Source organism: Leptidea sinapis, chromosome 14 (genome assembly GCF_905404315.1).
Source record: "Leptidea sinapis chromosome 14, ilLepSina1.1, whole genome shotgun sequence".
In the NCBI taxonomy this organism is placed as follows: Eukaryota; Metazoa; Arthropoda; class Insecta; order Lepidoptera; family Pieridae; genus Leptidea; species Leptidea sinapis.
In genome coordinates this window covers 13,358,069-13,383,295 of record NC_066278.1, presented here as the reverse complement: position 1 = coordinate 13,383,295, position 25,227 = coordinate 13,358,069, and the positions used below count along the sequence as shown (strand labels likewise).

The window sequence follows — 25,227 nt, the reverse complement described above, 5'->3', positions numbered from 1 at the left end:
AATAAGCCAAATTCGTAAGACGAAAATACGAAAACTACTAATTTACATAAGTATTAAAATTAAAAGTTCTGTTTTATTTCTGTATTAGTTCATGCTCGCGTCGTTCGCGTAGATAAAATGTTTTAAAAAATAATAAACAACTTTGGAATTGAAGATTATCTCATATCCTATTCCTGTTCGGTATCCCGGTTTCGAGGAAGATTGCTATGGCAAACTGAACCTACCATTTTTGCGGGATAAAATGTAAGCTTTCCCAAGCTCTAGTCTATCTCGGTAATAAATTTCATCAAAATCGGTTCAGTAATTTAGGCGTGAAAGCGTAACAAATAAACTTACATTCACATTTTTAAAATTATACTGAAGAATTATATATATATAAAGATATGTATTAGTAGGGATTAATTATTTGATAAATGTCTATTTATTCCACTCCGATCCGGTCTACAGTAAAAACAGAATACTATTTAGTATGTACTAATATTTTATGTAGTTCATAATTAGAAATAAATTAAAAGTATTGATGCGTATTGTCCAGAAATTGTATTGTTAAAAAAAATAAAACATTTATAAATTTTACCGTTTCGACTTAAATGCAACTTAGAATAGCAACCAATCAGGCAATAGGTTTGCATTATATGAAATGTTAAGCACACATTAATTTAATCTTCTGTTTAAATTTATTAATTTAGGTCAGTGACGAAAACAGTATAATTTAATATTAGAGGTAAAAATATTTATGAGGGCCTGGTTGTATTAGGGCTAAGATACATTAAATTTAAGTTTATTACAGTGTACACAAGCCCGCAACCTGTTAATTATGATTTGAATTAGTAATTAAGGAAATATAACACAAAGCTATTATAGCTGTGGCATAACAAAAAATGTTTTAAACATAAATGAGTTTTGGTGCTTCAAAGTTAATACTGGCTATAAGTTCTGTCATAAGTAAATATGAATTTATTTTTCGACGTATTGTAATCTCATAGAGCTTTAATTTTCTTTCTTTACTGAAGTCTCAGCAATGAAATAAAAATAATTCTAGATTATCTATCAACTGTAAAAGAGATCCTTTTGATGGAGCCACAGCCTGAAGGTTGACCAAGACATACGTAATTTACGAACCATACATCACTCGAATGGCTGGCCCAGTTGGATGTGCACTCACACGGAAACCGGGAGGTAGCGGGTTCGAGTTCGTTCATAACTTTTGGTTACAAATTTAATTTATAAAAAAATTCTATTCGAATCTATAGATTTACGCACTGTTTCCATGGAAGATTCATTTACTGCTCTTGAGGATTCCTAAGCAACTTGATGTCGATGTTTCGGTTAGAGCAGGCCAAGTCTTCTAAAATGATACCAAATGGTTCAGATTGGGGCTAGACGAGGGCCAGTCTTCAACTCTTAAAATATCTTCAAGCTTACGTTGATCATGACATGTGACCCGTTGCAGACTTGTTAGAAATACCAATATATATTTATAAAAGCGATTTGGAAATGAAAAAAACTTACCGCCGTACCCTTATAATGTAGTTTCATATTACGCGATTTCAATCCCGGCCGGGATTCATATAACGCGGGGATTTTCCACATACATATTTCTGTACTGTGAAATTTATAATGATTTGTACAGTTCATAATTAGCTTCGCGTACCTTTGTAGGTGTATCAATTGTACTATTACAACCTTTTTATTAAATTTGTTTATTAAAAACCTTAAGAAAATAGGAAAACTAGGCAAATAATTGGAAATACTTGTCATGAATTGTGATTAATTATTATTATTACGAATTTCGAGGTCGTAAAACGCGTTTTCCTATAACACGGAAACACTTTACCGCGTTATGGGGTACCTGTAGTCATAAAATGTTTTCAAAAACAAGTGCACAAAAGCGTCAAATCAGTAAATTACGTAGGTAATTAAAAGTACGTTTAGTAGTGGATGTTTACTACAGGGTCGTAGGTCGCGATATGCAAGGAATCGTACGCCAAACTTCTTTATCATCGATATACTCTTATTACATTGCTATGACGGTCTTAAATTTAGGACCGAACTTAGTAGGATACTAAGGCTTAAGCCTTCACTTCTTTTTCCTAAAATCAAGTTTCGAGTCCTTGTTAAAAAATCATAATATGATACAAATAAAATACCAAAATAATGTCAATTTATTCGTATTGGCCACGAAATATCTAATAAAAGTCACAATAAAAATTGAAAGTTTTTACATAAACATTTTTGTATTTAATATTTTTCCTATGTCAATATTTCTTCGTTCTTTAGAGCCAATCACGTCCATGCTTTCTTATAATTTAAATATTACTTTTTAATGAAATAAGATTTTATATTGAAAATATTTGCTATAAGTTTTCGTTTTAAACAGGTTTTGAACCTGTCGAGTGACATTCTCAATACGTTTTCAGGAAGCTTATTATAGAATCCAATGCCGGTACACGATTTGTCGATTTTGTTATTTAGTTCGGTAATAGTTTTTTTTAATATTTCTGGTATTATAATTATGTGTTTTACATATTTTCTTAAATTTATTAAATTATTTATATGGTTGGTAGTAATAATTTGAATTCTTTAAAGCAATTTCTATGTAACTGTTTGGTCCCATATTTTATATAGCTCGAAAAGCTCTCTTCTGCAGCACAAAAATAGGAATCAATATCAACTGCATTACCCCATAGCAATACTATATAATCGAGTGTAGTAAAATCAGCTAAAATATATGAATCTTGCAGTTTTAATATCTGTTTTATTGAAGAGGAGGATAAACGAGCGTACGGGTTACCTGATGTTAAGTGATCACCACCTCCCACATTCTCTTACAATATCAGAGTGAAGGCATCCATGTTGCATAGTCCTGAGAAAACCTTCCAAGGAAGCTCATTCCACAGCATTCTTGTACGTGGAGGAACACCACACATCCAGTTGGTTAAAATGATAACCTACTTTGTGGCGTGATAAATGCGGTAAAAGACCCATAAAGAACAGACATCTTTTTACAAATGAATATTTTTACAGTGTTTTCTGCAGAGCGTATCCTATCCCGCTCGAATTTTAATCTGTACAAGGACCCGACTGAATCTTAGCATCTAACGTTATTCGTAGAAAAACAATGACATCCACTTTATCTAATTTATCATTATTAAGTTGTACAATGTTTGCCACTTCACAAAGTGAATTGGATACACTTTGTCTTTTTAGTTACCAAGTAGTAGTTTACTGGCTTCAATCCACTACACAATTTTAAAAATAACAGCTCGAGTGTTCAAAGTTTGCTGTAAGAAGCCTCGCAAACTTAACAGTATAAAATTATTCAATACTATAAGGAAAATTGATGGTATGTAGTGTAGAAATAAATATAAGTGATTACGCATAGTACTATTTAAACAGTAATTTTTTTTCTTATTAATTTCATAGAAAATATTTAGACAAAACCATTTCTTCTATTCTGATTTTCCATCTGTCCATATATTTTATTTTATTTCTTTGGGATAACAAACAATTCTCGCAATAAATATTTTTACAATTGCAAAGTAAATGTTAAGTACTAACTGTAAAAGTCGATTCAATGGAAAATATAACAGTAGAATTGAATGATTGCTGGCACAACAAAACATAGAAGTTTATGTTCTTTGTTACTTTATAATCATAGGTTAGTAGTAATTGTGTTTGTAGAATTTTATTAAAGACCGTACAAGTACGAGTCAGACAGTGAAAATCAATAATTCATAGAAATAATTAAAAATATGTTTAATGCCCCACATGACACACAATTCAAAATTTGGGTCACCGTTCCTTGCATAAAGACTAATGTATAGTTTTCATACTTTTCCTTTTAATAATTTTTTAATACCCTATAAATTTGAGAGTATTGAAATATACATTTTTGAGATATAAACGGCCGTGTCTTTTTTTCACAGCTCAAAAGACTGCAGTCTTGAGTATATTTTTTAATTATTTCAACTCGATACCTCCACGTGCTCCCGAGATAAAGGGTTTGCAGTTACAAAATTATTATGTATATTTGATAGGTATAATATATATATATATATATATCGCTACTTGCGTCGACACTCTGGCTCCTTCTCATGTCCATGTTACGTCAGTTGGTGCTGGGGCTGCTGCTTCGACTGCCGAAGACAGCAAGCGTCGCAAATATGTTGGTCTCAGTGAGTCATACATCTTTGTGCCGTTTGGTGTCGAGACACTTGGCCCGTGGGGCCCAGAGGCGCGGAGAATGATCAAAATACTATCTTCGCGCCTCAATAAGGCTACTGGAAACCCAAGCGCTGGCAGCTATTTCGGTCAACGGATCAGCCTTGCTATCCAACGGGGTAATGCTGCCAGTATTCTTGGTACGCTTCCACGTAATGATAGTTTTAATTTTATGTAGTCGTAGTATTGTAAATATAGTTATAAGATTTGTTTCATTGAATTAAATGTTATAATGACTTTGATAGGATAAAGACATTTTATTATAGAGTCAAAAAATTTTATCGTAATTTTTTTTTTAATTTTAAAATTTTATCAAAATTAATAGTATTTATGTATCAAGATTAAGATATCGCGTGTGTTGTAGTCTGCATCATGGTCACTAGCTATCAGAAAATGCATTAAAAAACTAACATACACACGGGCTTTATTCCATTTAATAAATATTTTATTTAAATTTATTCACAAACACCAAAGAAAATACCCAAAAAAATAAAATAAAAAATGTAGTATGAAACCAGAAAAATAAAACCACTATTTCACATTTCTTTAGAAGGCATATTAATTATTTTTGCCAACGCATTTAAGAGATGTACTTACATTTTTTATTTCACTGCCATTCATTTAAACATAAGTTTTCACTAATGATATCTTAGGTAGTAGATTTAAAAGTGTGCATTTTTTTAATGCAACCCTTATAATATGTCTAGTAGTAAGTACTTCTTTAAATCAAATAAAAATCACTTTATTCATGTAGGTCACGGAAACGACACTTATTTCTTATTGAATTTACCGTTACTTTGTAAAGGGTTGAGGTCATGAGAAGAAGTAGCAAGAAATTTATTGCCACTCTTTTAAATCAACATTTACAGCTTCATCTTTTTACATTTTTTATAATTTCAGTTACGATATATTATATAGAGTGCTGCAACAAAAATATTCAAACGTCAAATATTCAACGCCTTACACGAGTAGTCAAAAAATAAATAAATGTCAATTAATACGTAAAAACATTATTGAGTATAGAAGAACAATGCACACATAACGTTAATAAACAATCGTTTTGCGACAATTTATTAGCAATTATAAAATATATAATAACGTTTAATTTTAAAACCAGAAAGACTATCGACGTGTGAGAGAAATTTTAAAGCAATTCATCACGATTTTCGGTTACGCGCCTTGTTGTTTTTGTTTAAAGTGCCACAGTACGGACTGACAACTGACAATTCTGTCATGTAAAGTTTATTATTCTACGTTTGTCCAGACAACATAGATGACTTAAAGCTTAGGTATATAGATCACATAAAATGGACACGCATGTAGAGTACTTAACCATAATCATAAAAAAATCACAAAATTTAAAAAAAAAATTGAAATTTTTTAAATTTTCAAAACAATGAGATCATACATTAGGAAATCAAAATTTTAATCACCCTTACGTTGGGCGCAATTCACCTACGAGTTCTGACGGCTACGGCGAGGCGTGGAAGTAGTAAGTGTCTGTGCCTACGTTAGCTCGCGGCTACTTGATTACTTTCAGGGTGTTGCAAAATGATGTTATGGAAAATTTGTTTATTTCGGTGAATTATGTATTTTTGAATGTATTATTTTATGATTAAGTTTAAATAGCTCTACCCGTGTGTTTATTTAACTTTGCAATTGTAGCGCTACACTTTATAACAGTAACTAATATCCACAGTAGACAGTTAAGACTACGTACGATGTGTTATAATAATTATAATTATATATATATTTGCAAAAAACATCTTATATCATAAAACATATATAATGGTGTTAAAATATTATGAGATTATTAATAATAATGAGCTTATATGTTTTGCTAGCACTATTCCTAGCATGCAAAAATTTAACTTAATACACTTAATATGAGTATTTATTATCCATGAATTCCTTAACACTATTGCGATCTGACCAATGAGCATTCAGAAACCGAGCCCGCTCACCTCAGCTTTTGATTGACTGAATTCGAAGACCGAGGTCAATGAACTTTATATCAGTCAATAATAAAATTAATATTTTTTTCAATTCATATAGAGCCTCCAGAGATGTTAACAGCCTGAACGAATTATAATAATCAAGGATTTAAACCAGTAATTAAATTGGACATAACTGGATACTTAACAAAACATTTGAATTTCACAAATAAAACTGATTTTTTTTTATAAACGATGCGGGATATGAACCCCCGACCTCTCGCGTTCCGTGCGAGCGCTCTTACCAACTGAGCAAACCATTCGAGTGACGTATCCTATAAAATCTTCTTAAAATCCGATAAATCTTGTATGCTTTGTGCAACTCTCAGCGCTCGCACAGAGCGCGGGGGTCGCGGGTTCAAGTCCCGCATCGTTCATAAAATGTTGTTTTCAGTTTTATTTGTGTAATTAATCCCAGAAGTGAGGGTTATCACTTTGAAACATAACAATTGGTTTACAATATAATTTGTTTTTACAATATAGTTGATTCAAGCACAAGTCCAAAAATATCAAATATCAGTGGAGCTGGTACCAAAACAACTGTGGTTAATGATTTATTCATTTCGGTTTCGGATTTAGAATGCACATTCATTGTTGCGTGGAATGTAATTAAATCGTAATACTACTAGTTAAACAGCAGCGATAAACGTACTAATGTGATTTACTTGATTATATAAAATGATAAACAGCATTGTTTTTTTCTTTTTGAAGTTCACAGATGGCAACTAATACATTAAAATACACTATTGCTCATGATTTTCAATTGAACCCAAATACATAGGCTGCACTAAAAGTATCGGGAATGGTATATTTCCACTGTTCCTGTCATATTAAAATCTTTTAAATTGAAAACTCCTTGGTTTTAAAAATCGAATACCATTTATTTATTAAAAAAAAGATTCTCGTACTGAGTGGTCTCGTAATTGTTCTTGTTACTTTTTATGGAAGAGAGGACAAACGAGCGTACGGGTCACCTGATGTTAAGTTTTCACCACCGTTCATATCCTCTCGCAATACCAGAGGAATCACAGAAGCGGTGCCGGCACTTTAGAAAGGTACTAGCGCTTTGAAAGGTACCCAAGTATAGTCCTAGAAACACCATACAAGGAAGCTCATTCCACAGCTTGGTACGTAGAATAATGTTCCTTGAAAACCGCACTGTGAAGGAACCACACACATCTAGATGGTGCGAATGATAATATCCTACTTTGTGGCGTGTCGTGCGAAGGTGGAATTCGACTTTGTAAAGATGTCGCTACAAATGGAGAGTGATAAAGTTACTAAGATTTATAGATCACGTGTCATTGAAACGCTTAACTTAGCTGTTAAGTTTGGAGACAAAATCTGCAGAAGTTCCGGTACTAATCCCGCAACATCTTTAAATGTTGGTACATATTTTTTATTTGTGTATTGATTTTTAAGGTATGAATAAAAACAATAGTAATTCCACTTTTGCGGGGTTATCCTTTAATGTATGTTAGAATTTTATTTTTATGTAATGACGTGGAGCTAATGTAATTTGCATGCCCTTTTTGGCTAATGTGTTCATTCATATAGGATTTTTTGATAACTTTTATACACACATCGGGAACGGTATGACCATACCACGATTGTTTTTGACTCGGATGTTGATGATAGACTCTTATGTACTTAGAAGTTTCATCCTTTCTTTGCATAAAGAACCTTGTTCATTTATTATAAGTCTGATTAATACTTAAGATACTTTCATTTTTTATTTTTCTACACAGGTGTCATGGGTACGTCACCGGGACATCCACCTGCTGACAGTGGGTCGGTACACGTACACGTCAGACCAGCGCTTCGAGGCGCAACACAAGCCCCGCTCTGAGGAGTGGGCGCTACGGATTAGAAGTCCGCAGCGGCGAGACTCAGGACAATATGAGTGTCAGATCTCTACCACGCCGCCTGTCGGTCACGCCGTGTACCTTAATATAGTAGGTCAGTATATCTGAAGAGTGCCCCTCATGTTCACTTAAATGTCACTACTTGTGGCGTTGATGTGAGTCGGGTCGTTCCTTTCCCTATAATATGGTCGAGGGAGGCGATGACTGGTCCATTCGTCATGCTCTGGAACGGGCGCTACTTGTGATGGTAGGATGATCTTGTAACCAGAAACTCTGCTTTGTGTTTTTAAGATATGAGTTATTATATTTTTTTAATCACTAATAAAATGCTCACACAATACTTTTATTTATTGTGTGTGGATTGATGCATCTACTTTACTCAATAACTCTTCTTTACGTATTAATATACATAAACTTTTGGTTAGGCATTCAGTATTTTTGTTGCATCACTTTTTATATATTGTAACTGAAATGATTTGTTAATGTTGATTAACAATAGTGGCAATGAGTGTCTTGCCACTCCTTTTCGTTAAAGCTCAACCCTTTCGATGTGCCGGTAAATATAAAAATAAACAAAAAGTTTTGAGATTTTAAAAGTGTCATTCCCTTGACCTACACGAATAAAGTGCTTCTGATTTGATTGTGATTTGCTTTATAGGTACTATCAGTTGAAAGCTATGTGATTCACTGTAGAACACGCCATTTAGGAGAAAACTGTTCGCACTCTACTCGTAAGAGAACGCGAAGTAAAAATAACCATTAAACTATCAATACGTGTTACTTTTTATTCATTCGTTTTTCTTTTAATACTTGTAGTTTTTTAACATTAAATTTTCTCGATATTACATAACAATGCTTATATTTAACTTTTTTTAGAGCCAGAAACAATAATTTTGAGTGGATCAGAGCTGTTCATACAGAAAGAATCTACGATCAACTTAACCTGCATAGTTCGACACACCCCTGAGCCACCTACTTCCATAACCTGGAGTCACGGAGAGCAGGTCTATTATATACGTATTAATAGTTTTTTAATATTTTTAATAGCTTGTTATGGGATTGAGAGAAGAAGTAAACACGCTTAGGAGACAGGGGTAAACATACTACTATTACGCCATTGTAACAAAAGAGACATCACGAAACCATTACTGGCCTTTTAAGTAAGGGTAATGTAAAGGTTTTTAGCAAAACTATAAGTCTTAACGTTTGTTTGACGTGGAGGAAATATTTGTGTGTGTTTGTGTGGTGCTATGTTCATGTTAAATTCGGAAGAAGAAATTTTCGGATAGTCTTAAGAGGAAACGCTAGCAGCGTTATTCTATAAAAACGTATTTCCTTCTTCTCCCTGAATAATGATTCTAGAGCAGTGATTTCTTGACACAAAATCTAAATATGCTAAAGCAATGTCCTTGCGTTTTTTTTTTCAATCAACTAACGACATAATATTAAGAATGTCATTTTTTTATCGCCGTATTCAGACGAATACGAAACAATTTTGAAAGTTTTTAAAATAAAAAAGGAAACATAGAGACATGACTCGTTATTCCTGAAAATATTTGAACAAAAACTTTTTTGGTGGGTTCAATTAGGACATCGGAAGGAATCATCTAGGAGATAACAGGGGAATATGAAACCTTTATTTAGTGAAAGGTTTTGTAGGTAAAATAGGTCTGAGCTGCATTTGTCCCTATCGCACACTTCGGGGGAAGGCTGAAGGAATCTATATGATTTTGTATGAGTTATGCACATAATATAGTGCATCGGTACATACTTTGGGTAAGCTTGTCGATTTAGTAGAATATATTTATGGATAATTTTATCTCATATATGAATGTGGTGTGAATGAGAGATGTATGTACATAGTGTGTGATTGATGAATAAATGAATTTATACAGAACAAATCAATATAAGTTACCTACTTAGTACCTACAGATAGTCAAGCAGGTATAAATTATACACGCAATCACAAGTATAAGGGCGCGTTTCCACTGTGGTTTCCACGGTGCTGGGCGAAACTGAATGTGAATTGGTCAATTATAGCTGCTGCCACCAGCGACAGTTAAGAGATAATGTATATGTTTATTTCGATATATACTGTAAGTACATACCAAAATAAAATATGTGAAAGGGGGTGGTTATTGTCACACGAATTCAAATTCAAATATTTTTATTCAAAATAGGATGTGACATCACTTATTGAAAGACAAAAACTACCACACATTCCAAAATGAATGCCACAGACCTGAGAAGAACGGGCGAAACAAACTCAGCCGGCTTTTTTTTCATCGAAAAAATAAGTTTACTAAGTAATATTGTACTATTAAACTTATTATTTAACAGCCTGAGGGCGGTCGCTCCATTCCCAATCTGTGGTATCATTAAGAAAGTCATTTATGTTATAGTAACCTAGTAAGTAGTAATACTTTTGTTTTGAACATTTTCTGGGATCTTGTTGTAAAAGCATATACATCGCCCAAAACAAAACGCTACAAAATACTTACTAACTCGACTCAGCCGAGTAGTAGGCATTATTAGTTTATGTCTGTTCCTGGTGTTAACATTATGGTTATGACAGTTTCTAGCAAATTCACTTATGTGCCTATGAACATACATAACATTATCAAGAATATATTGAGAAGCAACAGTCAAGATGTTAATTTATTTGAATTTTGCTCTCAATGATTCTTTAGGACCAGGTTATAAATAGCGCGAATAGCCCTCTTCTGCAGCACAAATATTTTAGTAATATCGGCAGCGCTGCCCCGTAGCAATATACCATAGGACATAATACTATGGAAATAACTAAAGTATACTAGTCGCGCCGTATCTATGTCAGTTAATTGTCTAATCTTTTTATCCGCGTATGCTGTAGAACTAAGTCTGTTCGCCAATCCTTCAATATGAGGGCCCCATTTTAATTTGGAATCTAGAGTTATGCCAAGAAACATAGCAGATTCCATCGGAACTATCACCTCTCCGTTTAACAAAACACTTGCATCTACATTTTTGACATTTGATACGGTAAATTTAATGAATTTAGTTTTCTTGCTATTTAACAATTGGTTATTAGCGCTAAACCAGTACACCCTGTCAGATAGAATATCGTTCACTTCGTCATACATAGCGTGGTTTCTTTTCACTTTGAAAATCAGTGAAGTGTCGTCCGCAAACAATACTACCTTATGTTTTTTCTCTATAAGAGTAGGAAGATCATTTATATAGATAAGGAAGAGGAACGGTCTAAGAATAAGTCCAACACAAAATATAATATAGTTATTTTTCAAATTATAAAGTAATTTAAAGACATAAATTCTTTCTTTCGACTCTTTCTCATAGAGAGAATTCCTTGTGTCTCGTAGAGTAAATTTCTTGGAATATGACCTCTTATCGATTCGGATAGCAAGCATGCGTATGAATTTCTTCTAGTTTAGGTTCCACGTTTCGCCTTAACCTTTCATCTTTTTCCTTTCGTAAAGTAATTTCTTAGGCACCCATAAAATAAAATAAAATAATTTTTCACTGTGTTAACAAGGTAAAAAATATTGTGATTTCTTTTTAATTTTAAAATGTTATCGTAAAGTGTACCAAAATATTTTTTGTAGTAATTTTTTCACAACGGACTCATCATTTATGTGGCTGTCAGGATTTATACCGAAAAAAACATTTATTGCTGTCCACGAATAACCCGCTTTGGACAATGCCCAGTCAGTTTCCTAAGAAAATTGGTCATAACGCTTAATGATCTTTCTCCTTGCAATAGTCAGTAGTATCAGCAGCAACAGTATCGACTTGGGAGTACAACATAATTTTTCCCCAAAAAATTACGTAATGATATGCGCCTCGCTAAAGCCTACAATTCATCATCAGTCTGACCAGTTGTAAAATATTGAAGCTTTTTAGCTTATGCCTCCGATAAATTTAACTCATACACAGGAGACATATAGGCTCTAATTCTAGCCGACCTTATAACGTTTTAATCATCATCAGGACCAGTAACTTTTTAGTTACTGGTCCTGTTCAACAATGCGTCTGTTTCTGCCGAGTTAGTTCCACGCCGGAACTCGTATTCAAAAATCACTCCAATTTTCGAAGTATCCCTCTTTCTTGTCTAAGCTGAATAAAAAAATCAACTGATAGGCGATAATCGAATGTTAATTTCAAAATTTTCTTTCACATTTTTAAAAGAAGAACTACATAGGATCCATGTGAAAATGCCGGCCGTGTAAATCGTGTGTATGTGTGCATGCGTCGACTCTGGCACTCTAATATGAAGTTTAAGTACTGTTCAATTACTGTATTATGATGGCACCCTGTGTAAATTTATTAATTAAATTATGAATCTTCTTCTGTGATTTATCTAAGGTTTCTGATTGTGTTCAACATTCAACGCTGGTCAGGAAGCTATACCACTATGGCATAAAAGGAACTGCGCTCGATCTTCTGACTTCATATCTAAACAATAGAATTCAGAGGGTCGACGTGAATGGCAGGAGATCTCCTGGGACTCCTCTCAGTATGGGGGTACCACAAGGGTCTATTCTGGGACCGTTCCTCTTCCTTATCTATATAAATGATGTTCCTAATCTTATAGAGAAAAAACATAAGATAGTATTGTTTGCGGACGACACTTCACTGATTTTCAAAGTGAAAAGAAACCAAGCTATGTATGACGAAGTGAACGATATTTTATCTGACATCGTGTACTGGTTTAGCGCTAATAACCTATTGTTAAATAGCAAGAAAACTAAGTTCATTAAATTTACCGTACCAAATGTCAAAAATGTAAATGCAACTGTTTTGTTAAACGGAGAGGTGATAGAACCGGTGGAATCTGCTATATTTCTTGGCATAATTCTAGATTCCAAATTACAATGGGGCCCCCATATTGAAGGATTGGCGAACAGACTTAGTTCTGCAGCATACGCGGTTAAAAAAATTAGACAATTAACTGACATAGATACGGCGCGACTAGTATACTTTAGTTATTTCCATAGTATTATGTCCTATGGTATATTGCTATGGGGCAACGCTGCCGATATTAATACAATATTTGTGCTGCAGAAGAGGGCTATTCGCGCTATTTATAACCTAGGTCCTAGAGAATTAGTGAAAGCAAAATTCAAAGAAATTAACATCTTGACTGTTGCTTCTCAATATATTCTTGATAATGTTATGTATGTTCATAGGCACATAAGTGAATTTGCTAGAAACTGTCATAACCATAATGTTAACACCAGGAACAGACATATACTGATGATGCCTACTACTTGGCTAAGTCGAGTTAGTAGGTCTTTTGTGGGGCGATGTATATGCTTTTACAACAAGATCCCAGAAAATGTTCAAAACAAAAGTATTACGTTATTCAAAAGAATTGTTAAAAAACGTTTGTGTGGTAAAGGTTACTATAACATAAATGACTTTCTTAATGATACCACAGATTGGGAATAGAGCGACCGCCCTCAGGCTATTAAATAATAAGTTTAATTGTACAATGTTACTTTGTTAATGTTACTTTAATTGTAAAACATATTTGATGAAAAAAAAAAGCCCGCTGAGTTTGTTGCGCCCATTCTTCTCAGGCCTGAGGCATTCACTTTGGAATGGGTGGTAGTTTTTTTTTTGACTTTCAATAAGTGATTTCACATCCTATTTTAAGTAAAAATATTTGAATTTGAATCTTATCCAACCAAAATAACATTATTCAACTCTTTTGTACGGTCCATCTCAGAATACTGCAGCGTAGTTTGGAGTCCACAGTATTATATATTTTTTAAGCGTATTGATGACTTCTTTGCAAAAAAAAACATTGCGGTGTGATCCCACTGGCGAATAGAAGGATAGGGTTAGATCTTTTGTTTTTACACAATATTTTTAGCGGTAAAATAGATTCTCCATACTAATTATCAAAATTCAAAATAAATGTTCCTCCAAAATTAGTAAGAAAAAATTCGTTGCTTGTAGTATCACAATCTAGGACTAATCTGGGTCAAAACGCAACTATTTCTAGGCTCTGTAGGTCATATAACTCACTGGCCAAATCGCAGAGCATTGATTTATTTATTCAAGCGGAATGAATAAACAATTTAAAAAGAAAATACTTATTTTATACCCGTGACTCAGAAACTTTGATTTCATATTTCATTTTTATTTTAAATTATATATTACATATTTATAGATTTTAGTTTTTAAATTGTTAAAATTACTGTCGTATCAACATAGTAAAAATGATGATTGCTGTGGTACCTTATAAGTGAATTAACTCTTATCCATATTACTCGTATTATGATATTTTAAGTTTAAGCATGTAAAGAGTGTAATTTATTAGTTGCTCAAATAAATAAATAAATGCAATGACTTGGTTTGGTTTTTAATTGTACCAGTAACTTATCTAGGCCTCAGGCTAATCGTTGTTTAACTTGCAATAACTGCTAAAAGGTGGACTAAATGATTATTAATTTTTATATAAGGATCCAAGTTAAGGATATTGTGGTCAGTAGAGGTATTGATTATAAAATGTGTAAATTTCCGGTATCCTTGTCGGTAATTTGGTTGTGTTCTCGGAGCAGGTTTTGTCATACTCGTTTAATCACAAAAAAATACAAAAAACGGGTTTCAAAAATGATCACAAAATCGTTCTCTGCAACCTCGAGAACCTCGGACACGATATCCATATTGCTGAAATCATAATTTTGTTCGGCGGCCATCTTGGATTTCAAAAATGATCACACAATCGTTCTCTGCACCCTCGAGAACCTTGGACACGATATCCATATTGCTGAAATCACAATATTGTGCGGCGGCCATCTTGGATTTCAAAAATAATCAAAAATCGTTCTCTGCACCCTCGAGAACCTCGGATACGATACCCATAATGTTGTAATCATAATTTTGAGCGGCGGCAATCTTGGATTTCAAAAATGATCACAAAATCGTTCTCCGCACCCTCGAGAACCTCGGATACGATACCCATAATGTTGTAATCATAATTTTGAGCGGCGGCCATCTTGGATTTAAAAAATGATCACAAAATCGTTCTCTGCACCCTCGAGAACCTCGGATACGATACCCATAATGTTGTGATCATAATTTTGCGCGGCGGCCATCTTGAAATTAAAAAAAAAAATCTGCACGATACAAGGCTAGTAGGGAAGCCTGAGAGTAAAAAATACTCTCCCTCAATCGGTGTCAATCGCTCTCTCGCTTGAACAAAAACGTCTCAAATATCCGTGACGTTCTTTTTCGTTTAATTTGTAAAAAAAATTACCCTCATGCGCCTAAGGTAGTTTCACTTCAAAATGCATAAAAATATCACAGCATTTCGTACTCTTGCGCAACCGTTTTTATAAAATATTACGCGGTCCTTCGTTGACCCGCATAGCTCGGCTAGTGTCTCAGCCATGCCCGTGTCGAACGTATATGTACCGCTATAGATAAATACGTTCGAGTGAGTTTTGCCTAGTGTTGGGAAAACCTCGCCTTAAGTATAATAATATAGATTTTTCATAATGTCGATATCTTAATGTGTTTGCAGTGAGTATGGATTGATGCATATTATATTAAACTCAATAACATTTATGTTTTTTTTTATTATCTAATTTTTTTCGTGTACGTCATGACGTTAGAGTTTAAATTTGTTTTATCGCTACACAAAGATTGTTATTGAAATACTTTGTAAGATGATTAAGTTGTATAAATTTATTTTAGAGGCTATGAGTATCTTGCCTTTATCTTCTTATTTAAGCTAAGCCTTTTCCAAATGATAAAATATAGAACATTTGACATTCGTAAGTGAACCTTTTTCATTTGACTGATTTCAATTCAACCCAAAACGACATTCGATATGTAGATAGATTTAAATTTTAAGTGTTAAGGTTAAATATTAACAGAATGAATATAGAATTTGCCTCGATAAATACAAGTTAAAACGATCGTGGCTTAGAGTATCTAATTTGAATTATATATAACGTCAAAAACCAGAGAGTTAGACATTAAATCAAGTTGTTGGAAATTCGTGAAAGTTGCTTTTGGCGTTAGCGACTGCTCGGCTTGTGGCTTTCACACTCTCTGTTCAACTCAAAATGTATTTTAAAATTTTGTGACCGTTTTACTTAATAATTCGAATTGTTAAACAATTAGAGAATTGTAAATATTATTCTATACAAATGATTTAAGTTTTCTTTAGTGTTAATTTATTTATTTATTTATTTATTTGGAAACAAATACAGATACATCCTTAAACATAAAGTAGATAAAGTAAAAATAGAAATATGGACACAAGGATGTCTCCTTAAACAGTTTCACTAAGTACACTTAATATTTAAATTTACACTTACATTACACTTAGTTGCAGACAACCAGTTGATAAATAAATCTAACATAATGCATGGTAGACATTGTTACAATTTAGATGAAATTACGTGATTTCTAACTTACTCTGTTTGTGCCAGGATTTGTTTTATTCTGAGTTTGTAAGTTTTAGAGGAACACGAAAACATATCTACATCATTAAATCTAGAGTTATGGAGAGCAAACATTCTGTGCAGTGGCGTACGTATACCAGTATTTGTCCTGGTTTTTGAGAGATGAAATAAATTATTAGAGCGTGTAGCACGTATATGATATGAAAATCGATTAACTGAAGCAATTCTGAGGATATGATTTCACTCGTACATATTTTTCTCAGAGTGACTAATTCAATTAAACTCCGTCGCTGGCTTAATGAAAGAATATTAAATTGTTTTAAGAGATTCTTGTAGTGGTTTCGACGTCCACCCAAGCGAAAGTTTAGGATACGCAAGAATTTCTTTTGTATCATCTCGACCTGATGGTCATATACCTTATACAGCGGATTCCATATTGGGGTGACATATTCAAGCTGAGACAGCACAAGTGTTCGAAAAAGACACATATATGTATCTTTATTTTTAAATGCCTTAGAGACGCGTGTAATAAAGCCTAACATACGATATGCATTATTCGCTATGTGATCAATGTGGTCATTAAGTGTCAACTTGGCATCAAGGTATACCCCAAGATCACGAATACAGGTAACTGTTTCAAGTTCTTGATCGCCTAGTGTAAATCTCGTTTCAATTTTATTTTTGTTTTTCGTAAAAGAGATATGCTTACATTTAGTGTAACTTAAAAATAGTTTGTTACTTTTGCAATAGACATCTAACCTATTCAAGTCTTCCTGCATAAGCAGGACATCATTGAAGTCAACAATATGGGAATACAATTTTAAATCATCTGCATATAATAAAAACTTACAAGACTTAAAGCAATCAGAGATGTCATTAATAAAAAGTGTGAAAAGCAATGGACCAAGTATAGAGCCTTGAGGTACGCCTGACGTTACGTTAACTGTAGGGGAGATGAAACCATTAATAACTACCGATTGTACTCGGGCACTTAGGTAAGCAGCAAACCAACGCAAGAGGTTACCTTTTATACCGTTGTATGATAATTTTTTTAGTAACAGTAGGTGGTCCACCTTGTCAAATGCCTTTTGGAAATCTGTGTAGACTGTTTCAATTTGGTTTTTATTGTCAAGGCCTTTAAATAAATAATCAGTAAAAACAAGAAGATTTGAGAAAGTAGATCTGCCAGCCACGAAACCGTGTTGCTGTTCTATGATTGTGTGTTTTAGCTTTGTGTATACGACTTGGTGTACCAATTTCTCAAAAATTTTTGGAATAGATGACAGTATAGAGATCGGACGATAATTTGCGACTTGATTTTTTGCTCCTGCTTTAAATATAGGCGTAATATAAGCTATCTTCCAGATACTAGGAAAGTAACCAGAGGATAAACATTTATTAAAAATAATTTCCAAAGGAATAGATAGCGTTTTGCAAGTACGCTTTAGAAAAACCGGATGAATGTTATCAGGACCGGCGCCTTTATTGGGGTCGATATTTTGGAGTGCTGCTAAAATATTGGGTCTGTGGAGACGTACATTGTCAATTAGCGGAGTATGATCGGCGTCGCAACTTATATTTTCAAATTGGTCAATACTATATGCTCCATCGAAACCGGGTTCAAAGACTGAGTGAAAATATTTAGAGAACATATCAGCTATGAATTTAGGATCATCAGATTCGACACCGTCATACCACATTAAGCGAGGATAACCTGAGTTAGACTCTTTTAAAGAAGATGCATATTTCCAGAAAAATTTAATATTATTCTTCAAGGAGTTTTCAACGTTGTTAATGTACTTATTATGACATGTAGTAAGAAGCAATTTAACTCGTTTACGTAATAGTGAAAATTCCTGATAATCACGCAGGTTTTTGTAAGATTTCCAACGGGCCCATATTTTGAGTTTGCGTTTTAAACATTTTATTAAAGGTTTAGAGAACCAGGTGGGGAATTTAGATGAACTAATTTTGGCAAAAGGAACATGAGAGTTGATGATTATTTGAATTTGTGTGTAAAAGACATTCACGGCTTCTTCGGCTGAAAGAGAAGATAGGAGAGAAAACCAGTCCACTTCTTCTATTGCGCTGTTAATTAGATAATAGTCTGCTTTATAATAATTCCTTTTAATGTTAGCAATACAGGGCATAATATTATTATTTAAAGTATTTATACTACACGATATGTCCAAAGGTGGGTGATGAGGTACCGTATTGAGCAAAGGATCATCTGAACGCTCGATACGGTTTGTTAAAGTAGATAATACTAAATCAAGGAGTCTTCCATTTTCATTTTGAATATTATTGGTTTGTCTTAAATTCATAAAGGACATAGTGTATATTAGTAGTTTAGATGGCTCGCACCCGGTGGAGAACAATAAAGTGTCTTGACAAATGGAAGACCAGTTCAGATGAGGTAAGTTAAAGTCTCCAATTATAAGAAAATTTTGGTAACGTGCACTAGAATATACATCGTGAAGTTTATTAAAATATTGGTTATATAAATTGTTGCTAGCGGCCGGTGGAACATATAACACATTTAATAACAGTCCGGAGAGTAAAGGAAAGTATATATATATCTCTTCTAAGTTCTCAGCTTCAATATCAGGTATTCGGATAGCCTTTAGATATTTCCTTACCATTACTAATACGCCCCCTCCCCCTTTTTTACCAGACAGTGCCAGATTTCTATCACGTCGAAATAGTACATAATTATTATCATTATGAATTTCCTCATCTCGAATTGAGCCAGTTAACCAGGTTTCTACCAGTATAATTATGTCATAGTCGCAAGATAGCATATTGAGTCTTAATTCAGAAAGTTTGGTTTTAAGCCCTCCACAGTTTTGGTAAAATATAGTAAGGTTATTTGAGTTCATTTTTTAAGAAGTATATCATTTTCATAAATATTTTTAATTAATAATAATACGTTAACAATTCTTTTCAGTAGATAGTGTGCGTGTTCCTCCATGTGGTGAATAATTATTATAATATATGAATCAAGTGTTTCTAATACAGTACATGATGTGTAGATGATTTTAAAATATTGTGGCAATAACAACCTTATAATAATAAAATTAAAACATAAATTAAACACCGTAAAAAAGGAAGTATAGTTGTAAAAGCGTACATAAATTAGTATCCCGGGACATAAAGTGAATTCTAATAAATAAAATTTGTACATTTTTCTTTCAGCTGATGTACATAAGCAATACATTAAATCATATTTAAGCTTAAGTAACCGTGTATCGTCATCACCTGAGTCTTTCCATAGCACGTATATAATTTTAGGTAATATAAAGAACAAAACGTAATAGTTTGCAGTGACGATAAAAAACAAGAGATATAAAAGGTCTACCAATAAACATGTGATAATAATTTGTAGGAGTCATGATATTTTGGCTAAATCATCAACGCATCGCACATGAATTATCCTTGAATCATCTTTCTTACGTAGTAATATATTACTATTTCTTACCCATACATATTTATAACCCTTTTCCTTAGCTAATGTGCGAGTCTTACTAAAAAGAATTTTGTTTTTAAGAGTTAGGTGTTCGTTTATAAAGAAGCGGATATTGGTGGTGGAAACGGCCGCGGCGGCACTTGTTGGTGTACCAAACAGTTGAGCCGTCGTAAGTGACCTTCGCGATCGCGCTGCACCGATTAGGTCGTCACGTTGCCGTCGAGTTGTCAGTTGCAATATAATGTTCTTGGGGCGGGTCGTGGGTAGGCCTGGAGCCACGCGGTGCACGTTCCTAATATCACTATGATTTAACTCGACGCCTAGGAGCTTACTAATTTCTAACGACAATTGTATTAGATTTTCGCCTTTCCGCTCTGGTATGTTTTGTATCTCGACGTTACAGCTACGAGAAGCCTGGTCGAGCTCATCAAACTTTGTCGTCAGTAAATGTAGGTCTGTGCGAAGCGCGTTATTTTCTTGCTTCATATCACTACCTAATGCTTCATTTGAATGAAATGAGTGATCCCTCTCCAGTTGCGATAACCGTTCATCCCAAGAGTCCATACGCTGCTCGAGCTTGTTAATATCATCTCGAAGTGCTTTAGAAACTTCCAAAACAGCCGAGCTGATGTCTTCACGCAGTTGCTGCCTGAAGCTCGCCAATTTAGTGTCTATGTATCGGGTGAGGGTCTCGGTGTCAACATTCAAAACCGATGACGATATTATACCTCCTTTAGGTGAGATGGATGTTCCTACAGCACTAGTATTCTTTTTACCCTTGCATGTAGGACACTTCCATTTAATTTTGTTCATGGGTAATATCTTTTTGAAGTCCGTTTCAGTAAGTTCCACGCAGTAATAATGTGTACTCATACTACATAAAGAGCATTTAATAGTATCCTTGTCGTTAAGATTTTTTAAACATTTAAAGCAATCCATGTTCAAATATTTATGGTGATTGTTTATTTGTAGAAAAGCCACGAAATACTTTTTCGTGAAATATTGTTCAAGTATATCAAATATAAACTTTGAGGGTAAGTTAAAATAAAAACGCCACGCAAGATTTGTCGTCGCTTATACGTTTTGTTTGTGTTGTCACTTTATACGAATTATAAAGTAAAATAAATGATTAAAAACACTTACAGAGACTGTTTATATATAGATATTTCACAGAATAATTGTAGGTGAATGATTGCACTTGTGTTTTTATCACTAAAACTCGTAGTTATCACTTTAACTGAATTATTTTTAATTTACTGGTTGATCGCAATGTTTCGTGTGTGAGCGCGCGTTGACAAATTCCGCCAATATTTGTTTTTAAAACAATTCGACACGTGTTTCGCCTCTACACGAGGCATCCTCAGGACGTGTTATCTCGCCAAAATCTGGCACGAGACTATTATTTTAATTTAATCCTATCCTTTTACAGCGATCTCTTCCAGGTAACCTAAAAGTAGCGGTAAAGCGACACTTGACTAACGTGACGCACGTAATTTGCGACGCCACTCAGAATTTCGGGTTAAATAAAAAATTCTAAGCGACACAATATTTAAATGGGCAAACCGTAACACTTAATACCAGGTAACCTTCTTGGTTGTCTCTTTAAATTCTCGTAAAACATCCTATAAATGCCAAGTTTCTGGTTAATTGTAGAATTACTTAATGCCAGCATATTCATAATTTTATACCAAAGAGTGTCATCTGTCTTCTTCATCTTCCTTCATGGAGAAACCCGAGTTGATGATAAAATACTGACGATTTATACATCACCATATTATCAGTGATCTTACATCTTGAAATTTTTATTTGATTTCTATTATTTTTTCTATTGTCATCAACGAAGAAGGGGCATTTGACTTACGCTCTTTTGTAACAAAATAATCTATAGGACGATCCACGCTTCGAATGTGTTTGCTACGTTGGAAATACGGAATACACACACAAACGAAATTTATTTTCAGAGTTCGGTGGTACATGGAAGCAATTAATTCCAATAGTGCGTCGACAATCCTTGTTTTCATAATTTATCGACAAATTGGTGCTTGAGGATTTTATGTCTTTTGGATGAATTAATGTCCGTATATCGGGGGTAGTTGTGTATTTTACTATCTAATCTTCTCAGATCACATCTTATAATAAGTATTTAAAACATATTTAAAAAAAAAAAACAAAGAGACAAAGACGACATAAATGGTCTAAAAAAGCCAGAGCTAGAACCGAATCCAAAAAGTTGGAAGAGGACTTTGTTAAATTAAGACAAACAGATGCAGCTACCGATGTAACAAAATATCAAATATTTAGTAGTTAGGATATTTATTTATTTAATAATTACGCGACACGAAAAGTGTCTCAATCTTACTTTAAGACAATTTTCGAGGGCCTAAAATTTGTGAACTGTTAGATATACAACTTCAAAAACACACAAAAAATCATAAGTAAGTAGATTATTAAATATGATCATACAATTTTGTTGACAGGTAATAAATTTTGATTCAGCTAGAGGAGGAATATCATTAGTTACCGAGAAAGGGTTGAAGAGTACGAGTCGTCTATTGATACAGCGGGCGAAAGCATCTGATGCGGGAATTTATACATGTGGCCCGAACAACGCACCCCAGGCAGCTATAAGGGTTCATGTATTATCTGGTAATTTTAATATGTATTTCTATTTATATCAGTTTTCTAGTTTCCCTTAGATCATCTATACATCTAGATAGTGTGTGAAAGCTGTAAAAACGTTGAAAAAAATTTTCAGCAATGTACGCACACAAATAAGTGGCATAACTGACAATTGCGAGTGTAAGACGTAGCTTGTCACGGACACTAAAGTAATAAACATGGCCTGTTTTTATCAGTTGTCAAGCAGCAAAAGGCTCTATCTAGACGTATAAATTATCTAAGTATTTTCCATTTTCTAGATTCTCTCTCTAGACTCTATTTATTTACGGTATGTGTGGATCGATGCATCTACTCATCATACTCAATAACTCTTGTGGGTATAACTATTAATTTACTTTTTTTTTTCTTTTTTGACTTACTCGTGGAAGCCTTTCAGTATTTGAAATTTGAGTATTTTTGTTGCGTCACTTTGCCTATATTGTAATTGAAATGATTTGTAAAACAGTTGAAATGTAAATCTTGACTTAAAAGAGTGGCAATGAGTTTCTTGCTACTTCTTCTCATTAGCTCAACCCTTTACGAAGTAGCGGTAAATTCAATAAGAAACAATATTTTTATTTTATTTTTTGACATTCATAAGTGACATTTCCGTGACCTACATGAATAAAGTGTTTTTGAATTTGAATTTGACTAGACTCATTTTGTTTTAAAAGAATTTCATCGAATCAACATGGCGGCAGCTTCCAGTGACAACAGTCGGTGACTTAACTTGTGTATTTAAAATACACAAGTACCTACAAATTAAAACATATAAATATTGTATATTTAAAAATATGATATAAATATTTAAATAAATATACAACTTAAACCATCAAATCACTATGCATCAACTGTGAACAACATAATCCATTTTGATCAGATGGTTTTATTTTTAAACAAAATGTATATTATTCACAATTCATGAAAAAGTTTTAAATATCCATCTGTTCAATACTTAGATGTTTTACTCAAGTAAGACATAATATTGTCTGAATTATAATTTTTGTATTGGAAAACTTCGGGTATCAACAGAGATGTACACACAGATCATTGTTTGGCGATATGATATTTAAGAACTGTTGTTTGTATTTGCCTTGATTCATGAGTCGAAGAAAATCGCTAAGATTCAGTAATATAAACCAATTCCTCTAAATTATAATTTTTTCTTCGTACCAAGCAATGAAAGAACGTGGTAGCATAACTCTCTTTGCAATGACGTTCTGTACAGATAGACAAATCACGGCATGTAAAAACCAAAATATGTAATACGCCACAAACTACACCATTATAAGCTTCGACTGTTATGGCTATACATTGCCGCATTTACTCCAAATGATTAAAATATTCTTGGTCAATAAGCAGTAATTTAAAACATTTATTCAGTTCAACTTTGATTCGGACTCTTTTGCCGTTCCGCTATCAGATTGCGAATGATATGTCCTTATATGTGTATAGAATATCATTAGTAGTAAGCTCTAATAAATGTATATCTCGGTCTGAAAGTTGACTAGATGACATCGTTAAAACTTTTAATTAACAGAAATTTCATTTCAGGTGAGCACCCGGCAGCTATGCAGCAAGGATGCGCTAGATCTGTTCTAGAAACTTCAGTTTTATTTATTTGTATTATTTTAATATCATCTATATTACTATTAAATGATTTGCAGATTTTAACGTGAAAATAAAGCTGGCACATGGTTTGCTTTTTGTAAAACAAAATAAGGAAATTAAGTGTGAGTTATGCATAGATTTATAATTCGAATGGAATGTATTGTGTTTATATACATTTACAAATTCCAAAACCAATTCACTACAAGTAATAATTTATGAATCTCTTCTAAGAAAAACTTACTAAATGGAATTTGTAAGTGTTAAACCTATAAAAATTACTTTACATTACTTGCCCTGAATCATGAGGAACCCTAAGCATCCTACTATGAGAAAAGCTATTTATAATGTTTATTTATTGCATTTACATCGAGAGAAAAAATACTATAAAAATAAGTTGATAATATATTTGTACAGTGTAGTTTTACGCGCAAAATGATACAAGAAATTAATACATACAAACCGGTCAACGTAACTCGGGACCTGAGTCGAAAAGCGACCATTCTCCCTCTCCGCGTTCCCCACCCCGCCGTCGTCGTTTTACTATCGTCAGCAACTTAGCACACTGAGCACCTGTAGATTATTATCAGGCAGCGTTTTGTGATTATATGCTCAGTAAGTAACCAAAAAAACACTCGGTAAGTAAAAAAAAGCTGGACCGAAAATTTAAAATCTTATTTCACTGGCCTACTTCAACCGTTTTTGTTGGGTTTTTCTCGCTGACCGTACTTCCTAGAACTGTCAGTCGAGCCAGGACTCGAGTAAGGTTGACTTTTTTATATCTAATACATACAAATATTGTATTGTAAAAAAAAAAATTATAGAATAGATGTACAATTTACCCTGTAAAACGTAAAGTTGGTTGAAGGTGCATTTTTAGGTACCCATGTAGTAACGTATTGGAATATAGGAAGGTCAAAACAAAACTACGGAAAGTTTTGTAACTACACTGTGTAATAATGCCCTAACCTATATAGTGAAGATTGCAAACA

General features: G+C 33.5%; 1 protein-coding gene across 1 annotated transcript in view; it reads left to right on the top strand.

The window, feature by feature from the left end:
- LOC126968026 (zwei Ig domain protein zig-8-like) overlaps positions 1–24,989 on the top strand; it is a 69,656-nt gene extending 44,667 nt beyond the window's left edge. The window contains exons 4-7 of the mRNA XM_050812809.1: positions 7,967–8,177; positions 8,960–9,087; positions 22,447–22,615; positions 24,182–24,989. Coding sequence (XP_050668766.1) covers positions 7,967–8,177; positions 8,960–9,087; positions 22,447–22,615; positions 24,182–24,306 — 633 coding nt within the window. The 3' untranslated portion in view covers positions 24,307–24,989. The remainder of the gene's footprint in view (positions 1–7,966; positions 8,178–8,959; positions 9,088–22,446; positions 22,616–24,181) is intronic.
- The last annotated feature ends 238 nt before the right edge of the window (positions 24,990–25,227 follow it).